The 26,490-nt window shown below is 56.9% G+C and overlaps 1 protein-coding gene across 1 annotated transcript; it reads right to left on the bottom strand.

Annotated features, from left to right (window-relative positions):
- Positions 1-962: 962 nt before the first annotated feature.
- Positions 963-26,490, bottom strand: UROC1 (urocanate hydratase 1). Its single transcript, XM_056129783.1, has 20 exons — positions 26,326-26,490; positions 21,547-21,677; positions 20,827-20,920; positions 19,803-19,862; positions 19,322-19,450; positions 19,161-19,222; positions 17,990-18,056; positions 17,753-17,896; positions 15,546-15,634; positions 14,042-14,104; positions 13,637-13,816; positions 12,989-13,086; positions 11,907-11,979; positions 11,163-11,284; positions 9,131-9,201; positions 8,409-8,507; positions 7,150-7,249; positions 6,938-7,019; positions 4,108-4,207; positions 963-2,255 (listed from the first exon to the last, which is right to left on the bottom strand). The coding sequence occupies exons 1-20, from the start codon at positions 26,449-26,451 to the stop codon at positions 2,115-2,117; spliced, it is 2,031 nt and encodes a 676-aa protein (XP_055985758.1). The 5' UTR covers positions 26,452-26,490; the 3' UTR covers positions 963-2,114.

The raw sequence follows: 26,490 nt of genomic DNA, 5'->3' as shown, positions 1-26,490 counted from the left end.
ATGTTCATAATACCGGATTTCAGTATTCCAACACCACTCCCACCACCAGTGACCTTTCCTCCACTCTTTTCCCCATTTCTCCAATCCCATCCCCTCAAACTTGCCCCCTTAGCAAGCACACAATTTATTTTATATTTCTTGTTACTACTAAAGAACTAACAAATGATCAAAAACATTTCAGTAAAATAAAATGTGTGAAAATTATTTTATCTCACCATGGGGTTGTTAAGTCCTTGTCTGAGGGTTTACTAGCTGCTTGCTGCTAATTAAGTCTTCTGCATTATTGTTTATTGAGCATAGTTGGCTTGTATGCCAGTTTCCATCTAATTTGGTGTGCTCCTACTGGAATTTCAGTATTGTGAGACTTGGGGATGTCGTGCGGCTGGTATGTGGCATCAGAAACTTCAGCATCTATAGAACTAAATTGATGACATGACATGGCAGTAGGTGGTGTGGTTGCAGGGGCTTCCGGAAGTATAGAGGGTGAGGGGAGGTAGTCCCCATCCCACTCCAAGAAGATCCCAGACGTCTCAGCCTGAACACCTAGTATCTAGCATTTTCACGGTTTGGTGTCTCTGCAGAGATTGTTCATGCAGCAATGGAGCTGGGTTGGCAGCAGGGGGATGTGGGAGTGGGTACCTAGCTTTCAGCAGGGCAGGGACTTGGCCTGCCCGCCTTTTGAGAGCGCCCTGAGTTTTCCGCCTGGAGATCAGTGTGTGTCGGAGAGTTTTAGCTGCCTGACTTCATCTCACCTCCTCATGTGTTTGACAGCTTCGCACTGGAGGCTTCGAGAGCCCAAGGCGCTCAGATCCCACAGCCGGAAAAAAGGGGTGTGCATGTCTTGATTTAGGAATTCTTTGTGTAGCAAAGAAACATACCCACTTTGGAGACTAGAAAGCTAGAGTTGGCCTCTAGAACCCTCTGTGCGTAGCCGATTTAAAGAAATTTCAGTTTGATTAGAGTTAAAGAAATTTAGATTTTATTAGACGCGTGCCGTTTCCTTTTTAAAGTCGAGTCAATTATAAGAGGGTTCCATATCCCCTTGGTCTCCCAGGCCTGGTCCTGTAGCATGACAGTGGCAGGTCTGTCCTAGACTGGGGGTGGGGACTCCTCCTGAAGGAGCCTCTTTTGGGGAAAGCCAAGATTGTGTGGACTGGGATCCTATTATTTGAGCCAAGCAAGACAAGCATCCACACCCCAGTAAGCTCACCTCTGCCCTCGGTGGATAACACTCTTCAGGGAGTCCGCTTTCTCCCACTGTCTCCCAACCCCCGGGCTCCTCCCAGCCTGGCCTCCGTAGCACCAGAGGGAGTATGTGTGGGTGAAGCATCAAGAGGGGACCTGGGGCCACCAGGGACAGGGAGGGAAGGACCCCAAAAGAGGGAACTGGCAAAAATCAAACACAAAAGTACCCGTTTCAGGAAAAGCAAGGCCTCTGCCAGGGTGCTCAGTGGCGGAAGGAGCCCATGAATCCAGACTCGTGCTGGGCGCAGATGCCCGGGACTCAGGATTCCTGAGTGGACGTCTGTCCTAAATTATGGACTGTATTTCTGCGTGACCCCTGGTGTGGCACCCCCCCACACACATTTTCCCCAGCCACGCATCACTTATCCCTTAGGAGAGAGCCTGGCTGGTCCCCAGGCCCCCGCCTCTGGCTTGTCTGGACACAACTCACTGGGGAAGCTTGGACTGCCCTGTCCACCTTCCCTGGACCCCTCCAAACTCAGGGCCTGGGCCTGGTCCTCAGGGTGGCCACAGCCGGAGCCCCAAGGCCAGAGGCGAGCAGATGGGCCACGGGATGAAGGGAAGGCAGACAGTGATGAGCCAGTCGCGTGGAGGGTGGGACGTAGAGGCAGGCTACGTCATGGCAGGCTCCAGGGAGGATTCGGGCCCAGTGGGGTATCATGACCCCCGGATCTCGGGGTATCAACAGGCTCCCAGCCAAACTGGGGCTGGGGGTGGCACAGCCTGTGGGTGAGGGCAGGGCTGCGTGAGGGGAGGTATGATGCTTCTGATCCTGGAGATCAGGCGGGCAGTGGAGGGGGCAGAGTGGCTGTGAGGGTCAGGCTGGGGACTGCAGGCATGGGGGGGGCTTGGCTGGCAGCGAACTCGGTTCACGCCTGCAGAGCCTGCTGGAGCATGCGCTCATCAGCCACCTCCTGAGGGAGGGTGACCACCAGGCCCTCGTTCTCCTGCATGGTCTGACGGATGATCTCGTAGGCCTTCGGGTTCCCCGACCAACAGCGCCGGGCCACCTGCAGGTGGGGCAGGAAGATGGGATGGAGGCAGATTCCTGCCAAGGTATGTGCGGGACACACACACACACACATGCCATATACACACACAACTTTGCACACACATATATGCACATTCTCCACATGGACACACATGTGCCATACACACACACCACACACACATATATACAAACCACAGTTTCCACACAGACACACGTGTGCCATATATACACACAATTTCTACACACACATATATACACACTTTCCACATGGACACACACATGCCATATACACACACTTTCCACACAGACATACTTTCTACACAGACACACATGTGCCATATATACACACAGTTCCTACACAGACTCATACACGCCATATATTCACACTTTCCATACACATATTATATACAAATCACACACACTTTCCACACAAACACACACACGTGCCATATACACACTTTTCACACACACACATATATATACAAACCACACACACTTTCCACACAGATAAACACACTTGCCATATGTACACATTTACCATAGACATGTATATACAAACCACACACACTTTCACACAGATGCACACTGTACCACACATGTACACCCTGTTCACACATACATATACACATACTTTCCACACACAACACACACTTTCCACACACACCTGTACACATACACGCATATCATTGATATACACTTTCCACACACATTTATATACAACTCACACACTTTTCATATAACACATATCATATTTACACTTTCTACACATATATACACACCACATACTGCACACAAATTCCACACTTACCACACATATATACACACTATACATCAACACATACACGTGTATACATCTACCACACACTTTACACTCACCACATATATATACACACCACTACTGCACACTTTCCTCACATACACACACATATACACTCCATACACACTACACATATATATACACAACACAAATGTGCAACACACACTACATACCACACATCACATACACTTTACACACACACACTCACACACACATAGATGCATGCAAGTGCTGCTCCCCCAAACCTGGCCTGCCGCACCAAACAGGCTCTGCTGAGAGGCCAGCTGTGTCTGCCCCTGGTGCTCCCCACTCAGGGCCCCGCCTCTCCTGAAGAGCCCCGGAGTCGTGTCAGACCCTCCTCTTGTCCTTCTGGAACCAACGCGGGCCTCAGAGCAACCTTCGAGTCTCCCCCAGGGGGCTCCTACCTTCCCCCAAGCCCAGCAGCCACCCGGGGCTTCCCCGGGCCTTAGCACCCCCTACCCCACTCCCTAGCTGCCACATGCAAATCAAACCCCCACCACACACATCCTCCTGCCCCCTGCCTCCAGGGTGAAGACCACCCTGACCTCTGGGGGCTCCCCAGAGACTTGGTCCCTCCCTCACTGTCATGCTCACACTCTGGGCCCAGATGCCCAATTCCACACACATCTGCCGTTACCTGACCTGGCTCTCCTCACCCGCAGGGATGTGTCCCGGAGAGGATGGGGTGCCCCCGCCCCTACACACACACTGAGCAGACAGAAGGCTGGCCTGGCCAGAGAAGCACTCCTGGACCTGCCCACACTCAGAGTGGGGGAGGCATCTTGCTTCTTCTCCCTACACCTCCCAGCACTGGGGTCTTAGAGAACCCCTGCGTGGTCCCCCTCCAGGCAGAACTGGAGGTGAAGGTGAGGGAGGAAGACACAAAGGGGCTCCGGATCAGGTCTGGAGAGGTGCCAAAAAGCCGAGGAGCAGACAGGCCCCTGGCTTGTCCGGGGAGGGTTCAGGACTGAGCTCTGCAGTCCGGAGGGGCCCCCAGTGGAAGGGCTGAGGTGGGGGCAGGTTAAGGACTTACTCCATTGGAGACATCCCAGCCGAGCATCATCCTGGCCCTCTGCTCTGCCTCCTGGGTCCCATCCAGCACGAGGCCAAATCCTCCATTGATCACCTCACCCCTGCAAAGAAGCACAAGTGCCCCCAGTTCACTTCCGGGTCATGACCATGCCCAGAGCCTGGTAGAATGTTTCAGATGGGATGCTTGGTGGTGGCGGGGCAGTCACCCCTGCTGCCCCAAGTCCTTACCACTCACCCCTGCCCCTCAACTTCAGTTGGCTGCCTACACAACTGTGACTCTTCCTGACTGCTTCTAATCTTTATGATCCCTTCCTCCTTCGTTAGGTGTCTTTGGGAGAACTGGTTACTGGCTTGGAAGTCAGAGTTCCTTTACTTTCTGACTTCCTGTTGTGTGTGTGTGTGTGTGTGTCTGTGTGTGTGTGTCTTCTGTGTGTGCATGCACGCACGTGCACAGACTTTATTTTAAATATTTGTAACACCCTCCCCCCCAGGTGAGACAGCAGCTGTGGAAACTTAGGGACCACATGCAGAACTCCCCAGAACAGAGGCCACGGGAGCCTGGGCTGCTGACCCAATTGGACCCAGGCAGGGAAGGGAAGGTGCCACTCTGCCAGTCAGCCCCTTCCTGCCCTCTGCTGTGCTGTTCACCACAAGGCATGGACATAGGACACGGCAGATCAGGGCCCCATGGCCAGCTCTGTGGCTTTGGGTAAGTCATACAACCTGCAGAGTGCAGAGTCTCTCTCTCTCTCTCTCTCTCTCTCTCTCCCCCCCCCCCCCCGTCTCCTCTTCTCTCTCCTCTCCCTCCCTCCCCTCCCTCTCCTTCTCTCCCTCTCTCTCTCCATTCTCTCTCTCTCTCTCTCTCTCTCTCTCTCTCTCTCTCTCTCTCGGCTGTAGCTCGGGATTCTGGCCTTGATGGGTGCAAGAATGCCCAGGGAAGACTGCACGCGTAAGGCCATGGCTGGAAGGACCATGCTTGATGGGGCCCAAGTAGGCTAAGTGGTCAGGGCCGAGCTAGCGGGCCTGGGGAGCGGTGCTCCTCCCTGTGGCCACAGCGCCCTCTGCTGTTCGAGACCTCTAGGACGCCTGCTGGGCAGGGAGCCTCCCCGAGGCTTGGCATTTGTACTCTCCCTTCCCTGGTTTGCAAAGCGTCTTTTCCTTCCTTGGGGGAGGGAGTGGATTCAGAGTGTGCTGTTGCTGCTGGTTCTGTCTTGAGGCCATATCCGGCGGTGCTCAGGGCTTACTCCTGGCTCTGATCGCTCCTGGTGATGTTCGGGGGGGCCATACGCAGGGATTAAACTGGGGGTGCCGCCTGCAGGGTGACCTTACCCCTTGCTCTCTGGCCTTGGATTTCAAGAGTTTAGCAAATGCTTCCCCATGTGGACCATGTGCAAGGTGTTAATTACTTCTCATTCTGAGCAGCGGATGGAACCGTGGCCCATATGTAACTAGAGATTTGGTCTCCACCTCTGTTCTTGGCAACAGAGCTCCTAAAATGCTTGGAATTTCCTAAGTGATGAGAGCAATAAAAAAGGTGCTTAGTGGGGCTGGAGCGACAGTACAGTGGGTAGGGTGTTTGCCTTGCATACGGCCGACCCGGGTTTGATTCCCGGCATCCCATATGGTCCCCCAAGCACTGCCAGGAGTAATTCCTGAATACAGAGCCAGGAGTAACCCCTGAGCATCGCTGGGTGTGACCCAAAAAAAAAAAGGTACTTGGTTATGTTACCAAGGTGAGTGACATTAGGTCCTCGCCTAAGGAGATGGGGAGGGGTGTCTGGTGACCAGGGGAACCAACTGCCTGCCCAAAAGTAGGAGCTTACATCTCACTGCTCCCACCACACCCTGTAAGGGAACAGAAGCTGCAGGTGGCCTGCGGCAGCTGATCTATGATTTAGTTGCTTATGTTTATGTCACAAGTCACCAATACAGCCCCTCCTCAAAAAAAAAAAGAATGGGGATTTGCAAAGCTTTGGGGTTTTGTTGTTGTTGTTGTTGTTCCACGATCCTAGTCCCCAAACTCGGTATGGACCAAAGTGCTAGTCCTCACTCTGTGGGTCTTACCACCTAGGCGAGGACTGGATACTTTAGTATCCTTTGTAAAGCACCTGCCCTCCAACCAGTAATCAGGTTCCCCAAGTTCTGTGGATTGCCTTTGCAAACTCAGGAGTCTGACAAAGGGTGGTGAAAGCCCTGGGGTATAGAGAGGCAGCCAGAGGTGCAGAGGTACCACCTGGAGGCTGAACTGGACGCGTTTTTGTGGGTCACACAGAGGGGCACTGTGGGACACTCAATCCATGACTAAGAATTGGCTGGTGGTGTGGGAAAGCCTCCCACGTGTAGGCATTGGGTGGGAGGGGTGTGAAGAATCCCAGGGAGCATCTGCAGGATGCATCAATGAGTTTTCTGGGAGGAGTGAGACCTACCCAGGAACCTCAACCAGTGTCCTCATGCCACAGGCTCGAGACAAGCCCAAGAGGAACAGAGCTGAGGGCAGCGCGGCCTCAAACCCAGGTCACCTAGCCTGGCTGCCACAGAAACCCTGAGAATTCCTCCCAAACTGACCGAAAGCAAGGTGAAACTGATAAGAAACTGACATGCACGACACCCATCACTGACCTGAGTCCCACGTGTCAGCTGAGAGGCCCTGAAAGGCAGAATGGCCTGTCCCGGACATCACCCCTTTCTCGGGCACCCAAATTTCTAGCCCTCCAGCTCTCGGGCAGAGCCTGGCCTTGCAAAGCCAGCAGCAGAGAATGCTCAAGGGAGGCAAACCCCAAGACACCCCGTGAGCCTAAGCCCGGCCACGTGGGTCCCCCAAACCTGCTTACCAGCCGACGCCTCCTCCGTTGTGAAGGGAGACCCAGGTGGCCCCGCGAAAGGCGTCTCCCACGAAGTTCTGCACGGCCATGTCTGCGGAAACAGAGGCCCCCCGGCGGTCACTTCCTGAGCACAGTGGCCCCTCCCGGGCTGTGGCCCCGGTTGACAGTGGCCCTCAGCAGCTGCTCCGGGCTGAGCGAGAACTTCCGCCGTCCTATCTCACCCGCACAGAAGGCGGAGCCGTCATAGATGTTGGAGGTCTCCCTGAAGGGGCTGTCGGTGCCACTCACATCGTGGTGGTCTCGGCTCAGGACCACCGGTGCCTGCGGGACAGGAGGGGGTCAGCCGGCAGAGGGCGGAGGGCAAGGGTCAGGTCAACAGCTGCCCTACGCAACCCTCGCCCTAGAGGCCAGATGGACAGCAAGGGACAGTGCAACCCTTTCTGGGATTCTCTGAGACACCCATAGGTCCCACCGCTCTGGGCACTTGCTCTCTGCCTGGGACCTACGTGCCGTGTGTTTGTGGTAGCTCACAGGTCTTTATGACCACCTAGCCCGGGGACAGTTGCCATTTTGTAGAGAGAAAAGCAGGGTGGCAGCCTGCCCAGTGTCACACACTGGTAAAGGGACAGGTGGGAATGTCAATTCCGCCAGTAGAGCCATCAGCCAGCCCCTGGGTCTCCAACCACTTCAACTTTGTGCTGAACTTGGCCACCTTCCAGAACATTCTGCTCGCGGCTCGACCGACATCAGTGATTCACGAGGGCCTGTCCTCCCCATCTCATCGGAATTTGTCACTCACTTCCCCTCTCCCCCCACTGCCCATACATTTTCCTCAGGATCGGTCGCTTTCTGGAATGTTCTCTGAGCTGATGGATCCTCTCCCTGTGACTTGTAAGTGGCCCCTCACTAGTGGAGCCCTGCCCATTCTTAGCTCATGGCAGCATAGAGGCGCTCAATCAAGACTGCTAAAGGAATAAATGAACAGTGTCCAGCTCTCGGCTTAACCAATGTGAGGCAGTTTTCAGGGAGGAAGACACACCACCCCCAAATACAACATGAGTTTCGGGGGGCTCCTGAGGGGGCATGCTCTGGGGAGCTCCCTGGGCAGGGCTGAGCCTCTGCCTCTGAGGCTGGTGCTCTCTGGACCGTCCATGGGGATGGTTCTGGCACACAGTCTTGGCCACCTCTTTCCACGAGAGGGCCAGGCCTCCTGTCACTTCCTTGACACACAGCGTGGGGGTCAGTCCCCCTGCCCAAGCTCCATGTCTACCCAAGTGGGTCTGGCAAATGGAGAAGACTGGGCAGAAGCAGGACACACGCCTTGGTCTGAAGCATCCCACAGAGAGGCAGGGAGCAGTGCGAGGAAGCTGCCACATTCCACCCCAGCCCCAGCTCTGAGCATCTCATGATTGTCACCGCTCACAAGAGGGAAAGGAAGCTCAGAGACTCTCACAGCAGGGGATGGCCTGGGGCACATCACCTTGATCTTTCCATTGGCGATGGCACGGTTGAAGGCCACGGCAATGGCCACGCGGCCCTTCTGGTCAGAGTACAGGATCCGTGCCTGGGAGCCCACGACCTGAGCAGAGACAGGCCCGGGGAAAGGTCAGCTGGGAGTCTGCGGACACACGGCAACAGGCTCCACCAAGGCATGAGGGACTCCTGGCAGAAGTGCAGGAGGACCCCCGAGACAGGTGGTCACTCTAAAGCCTAAAGGCTCAGGCCCAGCCCAGCCGGCAGAGCTGGCCCCACCTGGCCACACACTCTCTGGGCGCCCAGAGTCCCCCCAAGACCCGGCCCTGCAGGGCTCACAGCCGCACTGTCCTGTACCTGTGCAACAGGGAGCACCCTAAAAACCCCAGGTGGGGGGCTGGAGCGATAGCACAGCAGGGAGGGCGTTTGCTTTGCACGTGGCCAACCCGTGTTCGATTCCCAGCATCCCATATGGTCCCCCAAGCACCGCCAGGAGTAATTCCTGAGTGCATAAGCCAGGAGTAACCCCTGTGCATCGCTGGGTGTGACCAAAAGAGAAAAAAAAAAAAGATGGGGGCAGAGACCCAGGAAGGTGGGGAAAGTCCCCTCCAGGCCCTGGGGAACCCCCAGTGCCTTCTGAGAGCCCAGTTTTGGGCTGGTGCCTCAGTTGCCCCCTCCCTCTATGCTTCCACGCTGCCCCCCTCCCCCCCCCCCCAGGCCAAGTCTCACCATGCGGTGCTTGGCCGCCTCCCGGATCCAGCGGATGTTGTCCATATACTGCAGCTTCACCACGGGGTTCACTGCAGACACAGAAAGGGGCGTTTTCATGGAAATTGGGGCCCTGCCTCGTGTGTTGGGGGGTTCGTCCTTCTGGAAGGCTAACGGGAGAGGTGGTTCTGCTGTGGCTGAGATCTCTAAGCCCGCTCGGATCGGGACTGGGCCTCCTCCACCCAGATCCCCAGTTTTCCAGTAGCTTGCCAGCCACACCACAAACTGCCTTCCCCCCCCCCCCCCCCCCCGTCCCATCAATGGCCAAGATCTAGAGACTATAAACTAAAGCTCCCGGAAGAGAGCGATGCAGTATTTTCTGGAGCGCGTGGCCACGACCTCTTATAACTAAAGTAGCACACGTGTGTTTGGTTCTAACATACTTGCTTGTATTCTTGTGCATACGAGCTTAAATGGCCCCATAATGAAACGCAACAATCTTCGCACACTTCCCTCTTATTGTGGTGGGAAGATGCTCACTGGTTGGGTGGATGTTTGCAGATTATCTGTAATGAACTACTTTGAACTACTTTATGAAAATAAAATGCATAAAAATAAAAATAAAATGAAAAAATGTAAAAAAAAATTTATAAAATGTAAAAAAATAAATTGTACAAGAATTTTACAATAAAAATTCTAAAATAAAGTCTATAATTAAGGCTATGAGGCACAAATGTAAATTTATCAGAAAAGAAAGTTATTTTTTTGTAAAATGCCTAGTGATTAAATTCATTTAGAAAAAGAATAAGTCAATTTTCTTGAATATTCATCACATGAAGACTTCAAATTTTGTTTTCAAATAAATACGATACTACATCTTAAAAAAAAAAAAGAGATGGAGGTCCTGTGCCCTGTCCCGTCCAGGCCATCATGACTTTGGGCACCCCACAGGCCCTCTGATCCAGTAGGTGCATGAATGACAAAAACATGAGCACTGGGAGTACGTCACTGGGCTGGTGGCATAAGGAACCAATGGCCTCCCTGGGGAGGGGACAGTCAAGCTAAGTCCTATAGACAAAGGACCTCGGGGTGGAGGGTGCCCAGTTCTAAGTAGAAGGCCTGTCAAAGGTCGAGTGGGGTATGGGGAGAAGTTGCTTGTCCCAGAGACACCAGCGGCCACCACAGGCCGAGGGCAGGAGCCTGGCACTTTCGTAGTTCCCATCAGCTTGTGGGTAAGACCACAGGGGCTGGGGTGGGAGTTAACACTGGCATCACCAAGACATCAGTGAACCCAACTGATGGGGTCAGAGAGATAGCACAGCGGGCGGGGTGTTTGCCTTGCATGTGGCCGACCTGGGTTCAATCTCCAGCATCCCATAGTGTCTCCTAAGCACCTCCAGGAGTGATCCTGAGCACTGCTGGGTGTGTGTCCCCATTCTGAAAGCATCTGCCAAGAAAGAAGGGGAGACCCCTGCCTTCCTAATCGCTACCTGTGACAGGGTGCTCTGGGCCCCACCTTGGCTGGTCTTCCTTTCCGCCTGGAGGAACAGCTATTCCCACATCTCCCCACTCCAGCGGTAGTGCGGACCCCAAGGCCAGGGTCAGCCGGAGTCAGAAGGCCCCTCCCTAAAGAGAGGCCTGGGGGTGCAGCCCACACCGGCGCCCTGGTCTCTGGGGGCTGTGCAGCTGCTCCACCATCAGGAGCCTCAGGAAACATCGGGGACCCCGCCTCGATGTACTCCCACTCCTGCCTGCCCTTAGCCTGGTTCTGCAACTTTGGACCCCCGTGAGCCAGACCCCACTCGTCCCTCCAGCGTGGATGTGCAGTGGGCAAATGTGCCATCAGAGAACCTCCAGGGGAGAGAGGATGGCCCGGGAGGGCGAAAGGGTCTGTAAGAGCCGCCTGTAAGCCGGGCGGGGATCATCCCACAGGGAGAAAGAGGGCGGGAGGGTTGGAGGGCGGCACCATGGGCAGTCAGGAACTCGCAGGCCTCCGGAGACCCTGTGTGTCCCCAGCGCGGCCCTACTGGCCACCTGCCGCCCGTGACCTCACCTCCGCCGGCGATGATCTCCTCCAGCACAGACGTGGCCAACTGGTCCGTGAGCGCCAGGTCCTGCGGGTCCCCCGACGTGCACACCCAGCGGAAAGGCCCGAAGCCCAGGGAGAAAATGTCCCTGCGGGGAGGGAGCTGTCACCAGGAGCCAACAGCGGTGCAGGAGCTGAGCACCTCAAGAATCCCTCAGTCCCTTCCTGCTCTCCTCCGGAGGGACCCCCCACTACCCCCACACCGCCCACCATTTCCTCGCCACCCCCCACGGCCCACCACAGCACCCCCCAGACCCACCCGCCACCCTTCACCCCGACCCTGACATGCGGCCCATGGCCCGGCCCACTCTGGCCTGCATCTCGCCCACGAAGAACCTGAGATGAGGGTCCCCCAGGGCTCAAACCTCTCCCCACTGTCCTCCGGCCCCTGTTCCAAGCCGCCCTGCGCCCGTGTGACTGCTTGGTGTGACCACCAGGCTTAGGCACTCAGCCCGGTCCTGGGTCATCTCCACACCTTCCCCACCCCCACAGAGCCCCCCACCCCGGCCTCCGAGCCTCGGGACCCCAGGAGCATCAGTACTTGGGGTCACAGCTGCAGCCCCCACCATGTTCCCCAAGGGCGCCTGTCCTCTCTGTCCCCTGGAGGAGGACAGTTCACGGTGGCGCCACGGCCACTCCACCTGACCAGACTCTCACACAGAAGCTGGTTACACACCGTACTTCCCCCCATCACAGGGCCCTGTCACTCACCCCATGATGTGTTGCACATACGAGGGGTAGCGGAACTCAGTCGTGTTGGCCCCTTTCTTCTCCACATCAGCACCTGTGGCGAGAGCCGTCAGCACAGTGTCACAGGCCTGGAGGACTGGGAGTGGGGGCGGGCGCACCCCTCCACCACAACCCTCCAGGCGGCGCTGCAACAAAGGGTCCCAGCAAGACCTGGAGAGGCCTCGCCTGGGCTGGGAGGCATGAGGGGAAATGGGGGGGGGCAGCAGGGAGGGCACGTGGACCTGGCCGGGAGGACACGTACCCACCTAGGCTCACAGCCGCCACCCCCAACACCCCCAGTCCACGTGCTTCCGGGAGCAGCGCAGGTGGTGGGACACGGGGCTGGGTGGGACCCAGCCCCCTGCCCCTCCATGAACAATCCCCTTTGACTTTGCGCTGGCAGTAAGGCTCACCCTGGACACAGCTAAGGGTCACTCTTGAGCCCAGAGCTAGAAGGAACCCCTGAGCGCTGCCAAGTGTGGCCCCAAACCCACCCCCAACATAAATCTAAAATGAGCTTTGTTTTTTTTTTGTTTTTTTTTTTTTCTTTTTGGGTCACACCCAGCAATGCTCAGGGAGGGGTTATTCCTGGCTCTGCACTCAGGATTCCTGGCGATGCTTGGGGGACCATATGGAATTCCGGGGATCGAACCCAGGTCGGCTGCATGCAAAACAAACGCCCTACCCGCTGTGCTATCACTCTGGTCCCCTAAAATGAGCTTTGTGTTTGCACCTTCCCTACCCTCGGTGGTGGCTGCCAGGCCCAGGGGTGGCGCCTTCCAGCCTCTGTGCCCCCACCCCCACTTGACAGGATGGGGTGGGGGGTGCCAGCCAGCACGTGCTTTTCTGTAACACAGGGCTAGGGGGGAGGGATCTGGGGTGATACTTGGGCACATGGGCTGTGCTGGGATGCCCTTGGAGGCCTCCGATCTGCGAGGACACAGTCCTCCACCACAGGGAAACTGAGGCCCAGAGATGCCAGGGACCTGGAAGAGCCACCACAATACCCTGCCCACTGTTCTGGGCGGTGGCGGGGACCCCCTCAGTGCCGCCCCTGCTCTCACCTGCTCGCTTGGCCTCCAGGAGAAATGCGTTGCCGTAGTCCCAGAAGAAGAATTTCTCCTGGGCCAGCCTGTTGATGGCGGCCACGTGCCTCCTCAGGCTGCAACAGAGCCCCGAGTCCTGCTCATCGGGACGTGCTCCGGCCACCGGGTCACCCCCAGCCCCGCTGACTGCTGCTGCTGTCCCTCGGAAACCCTATTCTCCAGGGTCCCGGCCACCGGCTTGGGTAGTGCCTCTAACGGGCAACACGGGGCTCCTACCCAACCCACACCCCCTTCAGTCCTCACTTCAAGCATCTACATATGGACAAGCATTTCCTGGTCACCTGGGCCAGGCTCTGGGGAGCACAGAGGCTAGCGTCCTGCCCAGAGCCAGGGAGCGGGTTCACGTGCTAACTGAGCCAATGTCTGCATCCAGAACCTTCCCCCCCAACACACACTCCATCAGCATCTACTCAGCACCCCCGGGTGTCTGGAGCTGCAAATATCCCAGATGGTTCCCCAGCATTGCCGAGGGGTACCAGTGCCCGTGGGGTTCTGTCTGACAGAGGAGGCCCAAGGCCATGCAGCTGACCCCAGAGGCACAGGCAGAGAGGCAGGTGTCCTGCCTGACCCCACTCCCACCCTACACAGCCCCGGCACCTGCATCACCTTTCCTGGACCAGGCCCTTGAAGGCGGCAGGGTCGGAGGCCATGAGGCTCTGGGCCTCGGCGAAGCCCAGCTGCACGGGGTAGTAGCCGCCGTTGAACGGGTTGTGGCAGGAAGTCTGGTCTGACCCCAAGTCCACCAACAGCTCCCCTGTGGTCTCCAGCTCCTGCACCAGGCGCTCCCTGGAGAAGCCACGGTGGTCAGAGCTGGCCAGGGCCATCCCCCACTGCTGGTCCTGCCCTCAGCTTCCCCCTGGGAAATTCTTCAGCGTGCCTGATGGATGCCTGGAGTTTGGACCAAGCTCTGGGCTGTGGATGCTGTGGGCAGGACCTTCGCAGAGCCTCGAGGCCGCAGTCAGGAGGAGGAGGTGGAGGAGGGGTCCCCAAGGGTCCACCCTCCCGACTTACCAAAGATCCACCACGTTGCCATGGTACCCAAGGCTAAGCACTTCCTTTTTCTTCCTGGCTACCCTAGAGGGACAAAGAACAGCAGAGATGGCTGTCCCAGCTGTCCCAGACGTCCCTACCCACACAGATGGCCCCTGATGGCACAAATGAAGAGGACCCAAAGCATATGTGCTGGCAGGGCCACGTCATGGGGACCTATGGGGCCAGGCCATCAGGGACATGGAACCAGGGCAACCCAGTGATGGGAGAATGGACCAGACCACCCCTCCGAGTATTCTCTCCCTGGGGGCCAGAAATGTCCCAACTCTAACGGGGATCTTTCTAGAACCAGCCCCCAATGACTGAGAATTGTGGAAATCATGAAGATGACCCCAAATAGCATTTGGAAAGGTGAGAAGAGAAAAACACATGGAGACATTGTGGGAAACGGATTTGCAGACCCGGGCGCCTTTTTACAGAGAAGAGAGGAGGCAAAAATGCGGTGGGACTGGGCAGGGCGGCCACAGCAGGGGAAACGGGCAGAGGCCCCCGACTAATGCCCAAGGACGGGCCCTGTGGTCTAGGTCTGGGAGAGACATGTGTGCCCCTCACAGTGTCTGCCTGCTGGAAGGACAGCAGGGTCCCAGGATTCCCACCCACACGCCCTGCAGCTCAGAGAGGAGTGAGATGGAGCAGCCAAAGGCCATTAACCAGGACTAGGTTGGCCTGATCTGTGAGTGTGTGTGTGTGTCTGTGAGTGTGTGTGTGTGTGTGTGTGTGATCAAAAAATAAGCTAGCCCAAGCTGTAGAAGTGACAAGAAGCCAGATGGAAGCGTGACATACAGAGATGACTAAAATATCAGGGTGGCAGGAGTGTGTCTGTGATTGTGTGTGAGTGTGAATGAGTGTGTGTGAGTGTGAGTGTGTGTACCCGTATGAGCATATATGCAATTATGTATGTCTATGTGACTCTGAGTGTGTCATGCAGATATGCACGTGTGTGTGCCCATGTGTGTGTGTAGAGTGTGCAGGACACACACAGGCTCGTCAGACAGGAGTCAAACCATGCAGTCCCCTAATCAATGCACATTGGGGGGGGTGTAGGCTTTCTCCCCCATGAGCAAAGAACTGTGTGTGTAAGGGGGCGCCCACTTCTGGAGGGTCTGTGGGTGAGCCAGTTTACTTAGAAGGGAGAGGTTGGGGGACAGAACTGTTTCTCAAGTCTGTGTGTGTTTGACGTCTGCTGGTTTGGGGGTGCATCTCCTTGGTGATGCTCGGGGGGCACCAGGGGCACAGCTGGTGGCACTGAGGATGGCACGCAGGGTGGGGGTTTAATCAGGTCCTTGTGCTCCAGATGTCCTCCAGTCTTTGTGTTATCTCCCTGCCCCTTACGAACATTTTCGTGAGCCTCCCGGGATGCCGTGGGGCTGAGTGCTCCCTGGCGTGGCCTCCTCGTGGCCAGTGGCCGGTGTCAGTGAACCTCCTCACACTTCAGTGGAGCTGCGAGCCCCTGCCCACTGCCCACCTGAGTCTCTCGATGCAGCGGTCCAGGCTGTCGGTCACCTCCATCAGCCAGCCCTGCTGGTGGCGTTTCAGGAGGGCGGCCTTATCCACCTGCGGGGACACATGGAGACACCCAGTCACGTCAGACACCACTCATGGACTTAGATACATAAAACCGAAACATTCGCTCCTGGCACCATGTTCTGGGACCAGTTCTGGGAGATTAAATACACCTTTTTTCGAAGCAGGGAGGGGACCCTCCCAGTTGTGCTCAGGGTTTACTCCTGACTGCAAACAGGGTTCACTCCTGGTGGGATTTGAACCTGGGTCCACTGCCTGCACAAGCGGCACACAACCTGCCATACTGTCTCTCTAGCTCCTTGTTGTGGGGCGGTCATGACCATCCATCCCAGAACACGTGTGTGTGTATGTGTGTGTGTGTGTGTGTGTCAGGCCTTGTGCATGTGTTGTGCTGTTGAGCCACTTTTCCAGGCCCCATCCAGTTTATCAACCAAGACTCCCCTTAAACACCATCTCCCTCCCCAACTCCTGCCAGGCCCTCACAACCACACACATGTCAACCATGGGTCTCTGCTAAACCATAGGGTCACATGACAGATAGTTGTGTGGAACTCTCATCCTGCTTTCTGTGGCACTGACATCTCCACCAATAGGGTGGAGGGTGGGGGGATTCGCTCTCCCCAGCCCCCTGCCCCAAGACACTATCCACGCCTCTCACACGCCTCAGGGCCATCGGACACTTACCCTGTCCTGATTTCCTGGTCCACTTCTTTGTGTGTGATTATTTCTATTTATTTATTTTTGTTGTTATTGTGTTTGGCATATCGAATACATCGCGGGTAGGTTGCCAGGCTCTGCCGTGCAGGTGAGATACTCTCGGTAGCTTGCCGGGCTCTCCGAGAGGGGCGGAGGAATCGAACTCGGGTCAGCCATGTTGGCTGCGTGCAAGGCAAATGCCCTACCGCTGTGCTATCATGCCCAGCGAGGTGCAGGAGTTACTACTCCTGGCTCTATACTCAGGAATTACTCCCAGTGGTGCACGAGGGACCATGTGGGATGCTGGGGATTGAAACCAGGTGGGGCGCATTCCAGGCAAGTGCCCACCCCCTGTGCTATCACTGTGGCCCCTGGTCCACTTCTTAATATTCAGCACACCCCGCCTTCCCCAGCTCAGCCCCAGGAAGTGAACCTCCATCCAGCTATTCCTAACCCTCCTCTGCATGCTTCTAGCATCCCCTGCAAGATAAGAATATATCCGTTTGATCCAACACTTGTTCAGCGCAGGGAAGCGGGGAGAAAGGGGTTGAAGGACATTCGTCACTTATAGTAGGTGCGTAGTATCTTCTCTGCTCTCCCTGCTTGTCTGTGGAGGAACAGCTGGGACTGGAGTAGCTCTTAGTTTCAGGAGAGGCCCTAGACTAATCTTTGTTGTTGTTTTTGCATCACACCTGGCAATGCTCAGCAGTTACTCCTGGTTCTGCACTCAGTAATTACTCCTAGCACTGCTTGGGAGACTGTATGGGATGCCAGGGATTGAACCTGGGTCTGGCTCATGCAAGGCAAATGCCCTCCCTACTGAACTACTGCAAAATCCCCCCTAATCCCACCGTGAGAATCTTGAGTCACTGTCCCCTACTGTTGAGCCCGCATCTTCGATGTGGGAGGCAGGAAAAGTATCCCCCTGTGGAAGTTAGCCACTGCAGTGCCAGATCCTACCGAAGAGGTTCAGTATTGGCCAAGTGCAAGTTGCAAGGGTGCCCATGTGCCGGTGGCGGGCGGGGGGGAGGGGACCTTCTGCCCCAGGGCCTAGCTGGGAGCATCCCCTCCTTGGCACCAGGAGAAAGCCATCTGCACCCAGCTCTGCTGATGGCTGCTCCCCTCCTGAGAACGGGGCTGGGGAGACACTGCACAGGGCATCCACCCCGAGTAACGGTAACTGGCAGGTCTCAAAAAGTTGTTTGCACACCCCATTTTGCAGCAGCGTCACCGACCAGACGGACCCCCTGATCGATACATGGACTAGCAAAAGCACAGACAAGCTCTCGCCAAGCTCGCTGCAGCCCCGCTCTGGCCCATGCCCAGAGAATTTGCTGTCTCAGAAAGCCAGGGACAGGCACTGGGGCATTGGGAGGGTTGAGAGCGGGCGCCATGGAGCATCCCCGGGAATCTTTGGGGAGGTGGGGGGGTGGGTGCGCATGTTCGGCTCACCTCTGCTATCACGCCGATACACCCCACGATCGCTGCAGCCTTGGCCTGGGCCCCACTCATTCCGCCCAGCCCCGAGGTGACGAAGACCTTCCCGGTCAGGTCCTGGGCGCCCAGGTACCGACGCCCGGCGTTCAGCACAGTGAGCTGCAGGGAGGGAGGAGGAGGGGGAGGCACTCAGAGTCCACTCCTGGGACAGCCACCACCCGTCCCTGGGGTCGGCGGGGCCCTGTCTCTTACCACGGTGCCGTGGACAATCCCTTGGGGCCCGATGTAGCAGTAACTGCCCGCTGTCATCTGGCCATACCTGACCGCAGAGAAGGCAAACACGGGGTGAGGCGGGTACCAGGAAGAAGTCCCCGCCAGCCCTGTGGGAGGCTTTCACCTCACGGGTACTTGGCCCAGTGCATTTCATGTCACCTTTAGCACACAGCAGTGCGGAAGAGGCCAACCGCCCCCCCCCGATTCTGGCCCTCCCTAGCCCCCCAGATCTTTTCTCACAGGTTCATTCTCATACCGTACTGACCAGGTGATGATATGGAGGTGAGGGTGTGTGTGCCTGGATCAGGTTTGATCCCTGGCACTTTGTGGCCTTCAGAGCATCACCAGGTGTAGGTTGGGGTGGCCCTGGGGGCATCTGGGCCCTGGCACCGAAATAGCTCGATTGGCCGAGTAGTACCAGAAATGGCCCCCAGATCCCTGGATCACCTCTTAGGAGGATCCCCAAATACAAACAAAAACTATGGTATCTTTGATAAAAGTAATTTTAAGAAAACAGGCTGGGGACGTGTCAAGTGGTAGAGCATATTCCTGGCACTGTATGGTCCCTCAAGAACTTCTGGGTATAGCCCTGGTGACCCCTAAAACTTCCAGGTGTGGGCAGACACAACAATTTATAGACATAGCACATGGTTCCCGAAGAGTGCCAGGGTGGCCTAAGTGCCCTAGGGAGGGCCATGATGAAAGTCTATGTATATGCACATAAATATAAACATTTACATCCTGTCCTGGGCTGGAGTGGTAGCACAGCGGGTAGGGCGTTTGTCTTGCACACGGCCCACACAGCCGACCTGAGTTCGATTCCTCTGCCCCTCTAGGAGAGCCCGGCAATCTACCGAGAGTATCTCACCCACACGGCAAAGCCTGGCAAGCTACCCGTGATGTATTTGATATGCCAAACACAGTAACAACAAGTCTCACAATGGAGACGTTGCTGGGCCCGCTCGAAAAAATCGATGAACAGTGGGAGGACAGTGCTATAGTGCTACATCTTGTTTTACTATAAAGCACAGCCAGCCAGATCATGATGAGTGAATGAATGGGTGAGTGAATGAGAGGATGGGTGGATGGACGAATGGATGGGTGGGTGAATGAATGGTGTCCCATAATATAAATGGAAGTGGCCACTTACATTGTGACCCCCAAGGCAAACATCTTCTCGTACTCGGCCCTGGAGGAGTAGTTGGGAATAACCTGGAAGAGAGGGTGGGGGTGGGGAATGGGGCAACACAGAGACCCTGGAAACGGGACATAGGGGGGCTCTAGGCTGTCCTGCTGCACCCCAGGACCCACCATCCCATTAGTGATGACCAGCCTGGGGCCAGAGGGGCTGCTGGGGAAGAGGCCAAGTGGGTGTCCGCTGTACATGACCAGTGTCTGCTCCTCGGTCATCTGTGACAAGTAGGCCATGGTCAGCCAGAACTGCAGGGGAGCAGAGCAAGGAGAGAGTGAGAGGAGGAACATCCTGGGAGCCCCCCAAGGCTCCAGGGATCCCCCAGTTCCCAGGAGAGTCCCGGAGGGTCCCACCCCACACCACAGTGTAGTCATCTCAGACATCTGAGTGGCCGGATGAACAGGGGAGTAGCTGGAGAGGGCAGGGGAATGGCCGGAGGGGCAGGAGAGCAATCAGAGGAGTCAGGGGAGTGGCCAGAGAGGTAGGGGAGCGGCCAGAGGGTCAGGAGAGTGGCTAGAGGGGCAGGGGAATGGCAGGAGGGGCAGGGGAGCAGCCAGAGGAGCAGCGGAATGGCGGGAGGGGCGGCCAGCTCCTGCATACCTGAGCCCAGTTGCTGAACACCTGCCCATTTCCTCCGTAGGTCACGAGCTCCTGGGGAAACTGCAGGAGAGGTGGGACCATCTGAGACGGGGTTCCAGGGAGGGGAGGGGGGGAGCTCCATCCTGCAGGAGCTCCAATGGGGCATGGGGCTAGAGGAATGGGGGGGCTCCCTGCATGGGGGAGCCACCTGAAGGGGCAAGTCCCAGGGCTACGTCTAGGGGTAAGGCTAGCGCGGGCTGTGGGGGCTCTCAGGGGAACTCATTCCAGCCTGCTGTCCTCCTGGGCCCACATTCAAGGCTCAGGGCTAGGGCCGAGAAAGTTTCCCACTGCCACTGGTGGTCAAATGCCCTGAGGAGTAATAATCCTTGGGGACTGACCCCTACAGGCCCGGGTCTTTCTCAAGTTGGGGGGTGCTGGGCCCAGAGAGCTCTCCCAGACTGCCCATGACAGGCACACATGGCCAGTGAGTAACCATCGCACGTGAGCATCACCACTCCCCATATAAAGTGTGGCCCTCCCAGCCAAGGCCAAGCGGGAGAAGCCACTGCAAGAACATGTCAACGCTTTTCAAGCTGCTGCCATGCCCATATTCTCCTGGATGAATAAAGTCCATCTTTGTACGTTTCTTTGTATGTTTTGTTTGGTTTCATTGGGGGTGGGGGGGCGCGCACATCTGCCAGAGATCAGGAGTCACTCCAACCAGCCTTGGGAGATATGGGGTGCCCGGGAGCAAACTTAGCAAACCAAGCTCCTGCCCACTGTCCTCCAGCCCTCTAGGTGAGGCCACACATGGCCTTGGCGCCGGCACTGGTCATCTGGATGCTTGCCGGGCCCTAGTTTCTGAGGCTGAAGCTATGCGGGTGGAAACTTCTAGACGGGTTGATTGTCCTCTCTGGCTGGTCTATGCAACTCTCTGTGAATCTAGTGTTATTTCTACCAAAGAGGTTAAATGTCCCCACCACCCCCTGGCGCGTCTGGGCTGGACAGTGCGCACGCCGCTCTTGCCCGGTCTCCCCAACCTCACCTGGGCTACGGCAGGGTCCAGGTTGTTCATGATCATGTGCATGATGGCCGCAGCAGCTCTCGTCCGGCAGGGGTACTGCTGGATCGGGTAGGCCCTGCAGGGGAGACGGGCCCCAGGCATGAGGCCGGGTGAGGGAAGGACGGGGTGGGGGGACACCAGCTTTGTCCTCTCTAAAACCAGACCCACCCCTGACCCAGACCATCCCCCCTCCCCACCAAGCAGGTGCCAGCTGGGAGAAAGCTGACCTTGACACCCACTTTCTAGAAACTTCTACTCTGCGCCGTGTTTATTCATCTCTTCTTTCCTTCCTGCCACCTGCCCTCCTGGGCACCTGTCTGTCCTAGAGCAAGTTCCTCCCTGCCGATGGGGAGAATACTCCCTGCGAGATTCAATCGGAGCTTCTGGCATGTTCCAGAACATGGCTCTGATTGTGGTTTTCGGTGGGATTGGCAGTGGTTGGGGGTGTGGGAGCTGGGGGTACCTCCCTTCCCTCCCACCCCAGAACTGTGGGATCCGAAGGCAGCAAGTCTGGGGTGAGGCTTAACCCTGTGCATGTTCACCAGTTCCGTGAAAGACCCCCTAACATGACCTTATGACAACCCCCATGTGGGCAGGCCATGGCCCCCCAGTGTGAAAGCCCAGAACAGCCCAATCTGCTGCCACTTTCTGGGGGTTCCTGACTCCAGCAAGTGTCCTTTCGGGGCCTCCGAAGCTGCTCACCTCATTTCAATGGTGGGGGAGAAGCGGTACATGTAAATATGCCCATACAGCCGCAGTTCCTGGGCGAACTCAGGGGCCAGCTGCTTCTGGATGTCCGGGGGGAAGTAGCGCAAGGCGTTCTTCAGAGCCAGCTGTGTGCGCATCGGGGAGGGAGAGTGAGCAGTGGGAGGAGGCGGGTGCAGGCCCAGCATCCTGGGGCTTCTGGTGACTCATCCCACTTCCTCAGTTGGATTTGCCTCTGCCCCACTCAGAAACACGTGGCAGTACTCAGAGGCTGTTTTGTTCTCACCCCAGATTCCCCACAATGCCACCTTGTGCAGGAAGTCCTCCCTGACTGCTCCCTCTTTCATGTAGGTAGACCTCTAGTTCTTCTCTCTACTGGCTAGCTGAGGGACAGACTGTTTGACCCCAGACAAGGCCCTGAGGGCTAGTGGTGGAGGCAGATTCAAGGGGAAGGAGAACAGTTCTTCCAAGGGTGCAGGCGCCTGGTCTGGGCGTAGACAAATGGCCTCCACCAGCCTGGCAAGGAGCCTGGGGCCAGTGCCAGGCATGGGCACAGGAAGCCAAGAGAAAGGACCCTTCTAAGGGCTGTCATTGAACCAGGGAGAGAGGTTCAGAACTCCCAAGGGGAGGAGATAAGTGAGGGGGGTCAGGGCAGGGGTACTGCTGGATGGATTGTGGTGTCCAACTATCTTCCCTCAGTGAGACTTCTGAGGGTGAGGGGAGACAAGAGATTAGGGTAGTGCATTCATCCACCCACCCATCGATCCATCGATCCATCCACTCACCTATCCATCCACTCATCCACCCATCCATCCACCCATCCATCCAACCACCCATTCACCCACCCACCCATCCACCCACCCACCCATCCACCAATCCATCCACCCATCCATCCATCCACCCATCCATCTACCCACCAACCCATCCACCCATCCATCCATCCACCCAACCAACCACCCACCCACCCATCCACCCACCCACCCATCCACTCACCCATCCATCCACTCACCCATCCACCCACCCACCCATCTACTCACCCATCCATCCACTCACCCATCCACCCACCCACCCACCCATCCACCTACCCACTCATCCACTCATCCATCCATCCACTCACCCATCCATCCACTCACCCATCCACCCACCCACCCATCTACTCACCCATCCATCCACTCACCCATCCACCCACCCACCCACCCATCCACCTACTCACTCATCCACTCATCCATCCATCCATCCATCCACCTATCCACTCATCCATCCATCCATCCATCCATTCATCCATCCATCCATGTCAACTGAAGGAAAGAGTTGTGTGAGTTTCAGAGGAGACCAGTTTTCAACTCTGGAAGGCTTGAGGTGACAGCACAGTTGTGGACTCAGGACACGGCATGTGAATTTGGGCAGGGGTAGCAGTCCCGGCCAGGAAGACAGGTGGATCCCAGGCAGGGGCCGAATAACAGGGGGAGGAAGGCGGGCAGGGAAAGAAATCATTCCCAAGCTTGCGGGGGCAGAGCAGGCAAAGAGGAGGCGCCCTGGAGGAGCTGGTAACCCCCAGAGGCTGCCAGCTACAGCCTCCTCTCTGTGTCTCATTTCTGCCTGGCTCTGCACACACCCTCCTCCTGGAAAGAGTGAGCAGAAAAGACAGAAACTAGAGGGACTGGAGCAATAGCACAGCAGGTAGGGCTTTTGCCTTGCACGCAGCCAACCCGGGTTCGACTCCCAGCATCCCATATGGTCCCCTGAGCACCCCCAGGAATAATTTCTGAGTGCATGAGCCAGGAGTAACCCCTGTGCATCACTGGGTGTGACCCAAAAAGAAAAAAAACAGAACAGAAACTAGAACCATGTGGCACCAGGGGCATGTGTCCTACTTGCCCAGAGGCCTGGGTGGGTTGCCTCCAGGACTCTGATTAGCCTTTCCAATAGCTTCTTGGGGGCTGTGACTATAGGCAGACACCCCGCTTTGGGAATCCTAACAGGGCAGCTCCTTGCAGTTACGACAGACCAGCCTCCCTTAGGCAGGCACAAAAGGTCATTAGAGATCAAGTGCAAGAGGTTAGGGGCTGGAGCGATAGCACAGCAGGTAGGGCGTTTGCCTTGTACGCGGCCAACTCGGGTTCGATCCCCAGCATCCCATATGGTCCTCTGAGCTACCGCCAGGAGTAATTCCTGAGTGCAGAGCCAGGAGTCACCCCTGTGCATTGCCAGGTGTGACCCAAAAAAGTCAGAAAAAAATCCACAAAACAAGTGCAAGAGGTTAGAGGTAGGGGTTCAGGGGCATCTGTGAGATGACCCTATCCCTCCCCTCTGCCTGCACCCTCCTGAGATGACATCTGTGCACAGGTGGCTCCAGTTGCCAGCTGTTTGGGTGCCCCAGCAACATGAAGACTAGAGTTTGGCACTTGTGTCTGCTAACTATGGGTGGCGATGCTTCTAATCAGAGCTCGCCAGGGATAGAACATTCAAGAACACAATCGCAGGGCTGGGGATGTGGCTTGAGCAGCGGCGCTCAGGCCTGGCATGTGTGGGACCCTGGGTTGCTCCCTCACAATGTACCGTCTCCCCACACCATCAGGGGCAGCCCCCACAACTAACCAAGATTTTGAAAGCAAAGTGTACATACACACACACACACACACGCACGCACACACACGCACACACACGCCTTATTGCCCAGTCTCTCCTAGTCTAGTTTCCTGTGCTCTGTGTTCTCTGCATTAGCTGCTGGCAGGGGGGGGGGGGGGTGCAGGGGGGGTGCAGGGCAGTGATGGGAGCACTGCAGGGCTGAGCTCTGATGCCCATGTTCTTCCAGCAACATGTTCTCTGCGCATGTTCTGAGATTGGCTGTTACATCTGATCCTCTCTCCTGTGCCAGCCGAGGGAGGCCTGGGTTAACCTCACAGGAGCTTCGGGGATTTTGTGCAGGTCATCAGGGAGCAACCGGAGGAGCCCGGGCAGCGTCAGAGGGAAAGCCTGGCAGAGCCCAACATGCTCTGAGCCGTACGTGGCGGCAGCAGGAATTCAGTTGGCTTGGATGAAGCAAGGCATGCGTGCTGGGAGCAGGAAGCAGATTCTAGCAACTTCTTGAAGCCTAAACACAGTGCAAAGCCCTGTCCGCCATTCTGCTGTTCCCTTAGCTACAATCTTACATAGATTTTATTTTTAGGATGGGGGGTGGCTTGGGGGCCACCACTACTGGCAGTGCCTGGAGACCCTTACAAGGCTACACGGAGCTATCTCCCTGGCCCAAGGTTTCCTTTCTATTTCGCTGAAGCTTTTTCTTTTTCCTTTTTGGGTCACACCAGCAATGCACAAGGGTTCCTCCTGGCTCTGTACTCAGGAACCATCCCTGGTGGTGCTCAGGGAACCACATGGGATGCTGGGAATCGAACCCGGGTTGGCCGCGTGCAAGGCTTTCTTTACCTCCAGTTCAGTAATTTAGCTGAGCCATTCCTTTTTATTTGGGTTTGGTTTTGGGCGGGGGTGGTGGTATTAGGGCCACCTAAGTCAGTGCTCAATGCTCAGGGACCTCTCCTGGCAGTGCTCAGGGGTCGAACTCAGGCTGGCCCCATGTAACATAAGCACCTTCACCCCTGTATTCCAGTTCAAGCTGGTTCATGGCTGACCACCGGCTCATCTACCTCAACCTTTCCCCTTTTTCCTTCTTCTGAGGAAAATCCGCAATTCCACGCACATTTTCTCAGTTGTGCTTGGTCTGCTGCTGGCAAAGTGCTGCGTGCCAGTTCCACAGAGGGCAGCATGGACAAGTGACCTCTGCTGGGCTCCAGCCACTGGCTGGGGGGGCGTGAAGGAGCCACTACCAGGGGTGCCCCCTTGTCCCTGGCAGCCTCAGAGAGGAAGAAGTGACAGGACAGGGGGGTGTCCTTTCTGTGGAGAGTAGGGAGGGCAGGGAGGAGTGCATGCCTCCCACCTGGTCACCTGGGACATGTCACCAGAACCTTGGTGACCACATCACAGCCTGGCCCTCCACACTGCTCTTTCTCTCTCCCAGCGGAGCCTCTGCGCTCCGGGCCCTGAGAAGCTCTAGAAACTTCTCTCCGGGTAGGAGTACTCCGCAGCTGCAGGTCACGGTCGCTGCGCCCTGGGAAGTGCGCGTGGCGCAGGGGGCGGTGACATCGCGGGGCTTGACCTTTCGAGGGACTGGGGAGCCGAGTGCCCCTCCCTCAACTCGCCCTGTCCTTTCGCTCCTCCTGGCCCCGCCCACCGCAGTCCCGGGGCGTCCCGTCTGGGGCGCGTCCCAGGTGGGTGCGCTGTGCCCAGTGCGCGCGTCTCTGTCTCTGGCCCGGCTGGCAAGTTCTGAGTCTAGAGACCAGAAGCTGGAGAACACCCTGGATCTCTCTGACTCTGTCCCGCACCCCGCACCCGCACCTCGCACCTCCAAGCTGCTCCCACCAGCGCACCCAGCTGGGGGTGCGGGCGGGTGGGGGGGTAGCGGTGCAAGGGTGGAAGTTCAAAGTCCAGGACCAGCCCCTGGCCGGCAGCACTTCCCCGCCCTGCCCTGCCCGTTCAGGCCTGCGGCCCAGGCTGTCTCCTGGAGTCCTCATCTCTAACGGGGACTGTGATTCTGCACCCCAGCGCGGCCACTGAGCAGGGAATGAGGGTGAGGGGGGTGTGACCCCCACACTGGATCCGTCGGATCCCTTGGATCCCTCCCCCAAGGGAATCTGGGAGGTTGAGTGGAAGGACTGGAAGGGGGGACCCCCAAGGACATCTCCATCCCCACCCAGGGGTCCAGGGGCCCCAGCTTCTTACCTGCTCCTCAGAAGGGCTGAGACCAGGGGTCCTGACAGGGGCGTGGGGCACCCCAGACCAGCGTCCCCTGTTCTCGGGGAGCGGCCGCAGGGGCAGGCCTGAGCACAGGGCCTGGAGGCTGGACATGGTGGTTGAGAGGGAGGCCAGGAAGAAAATGTGAGGACA

The sequence above is a fragment of the Sorex fumeus genome, unplaced genomic scaffold (genome assembly GCF_029834395.1).
Source record: "Sorex fumeus unplaced genomic scaffold, SorFum_2.1 ptg000072l, whole genome shotgun sequence".
NCBI classification, from domain to species: domain Eukaryota; kingdom Metazoa; phylum Chordata; class Mammalia; order Eulipotyphla; family Soricidae; genus Sorex; species Sorex fumeus.
This window is presented reverse-complemented; position numbering and strand designations above follow the sequence as displayed.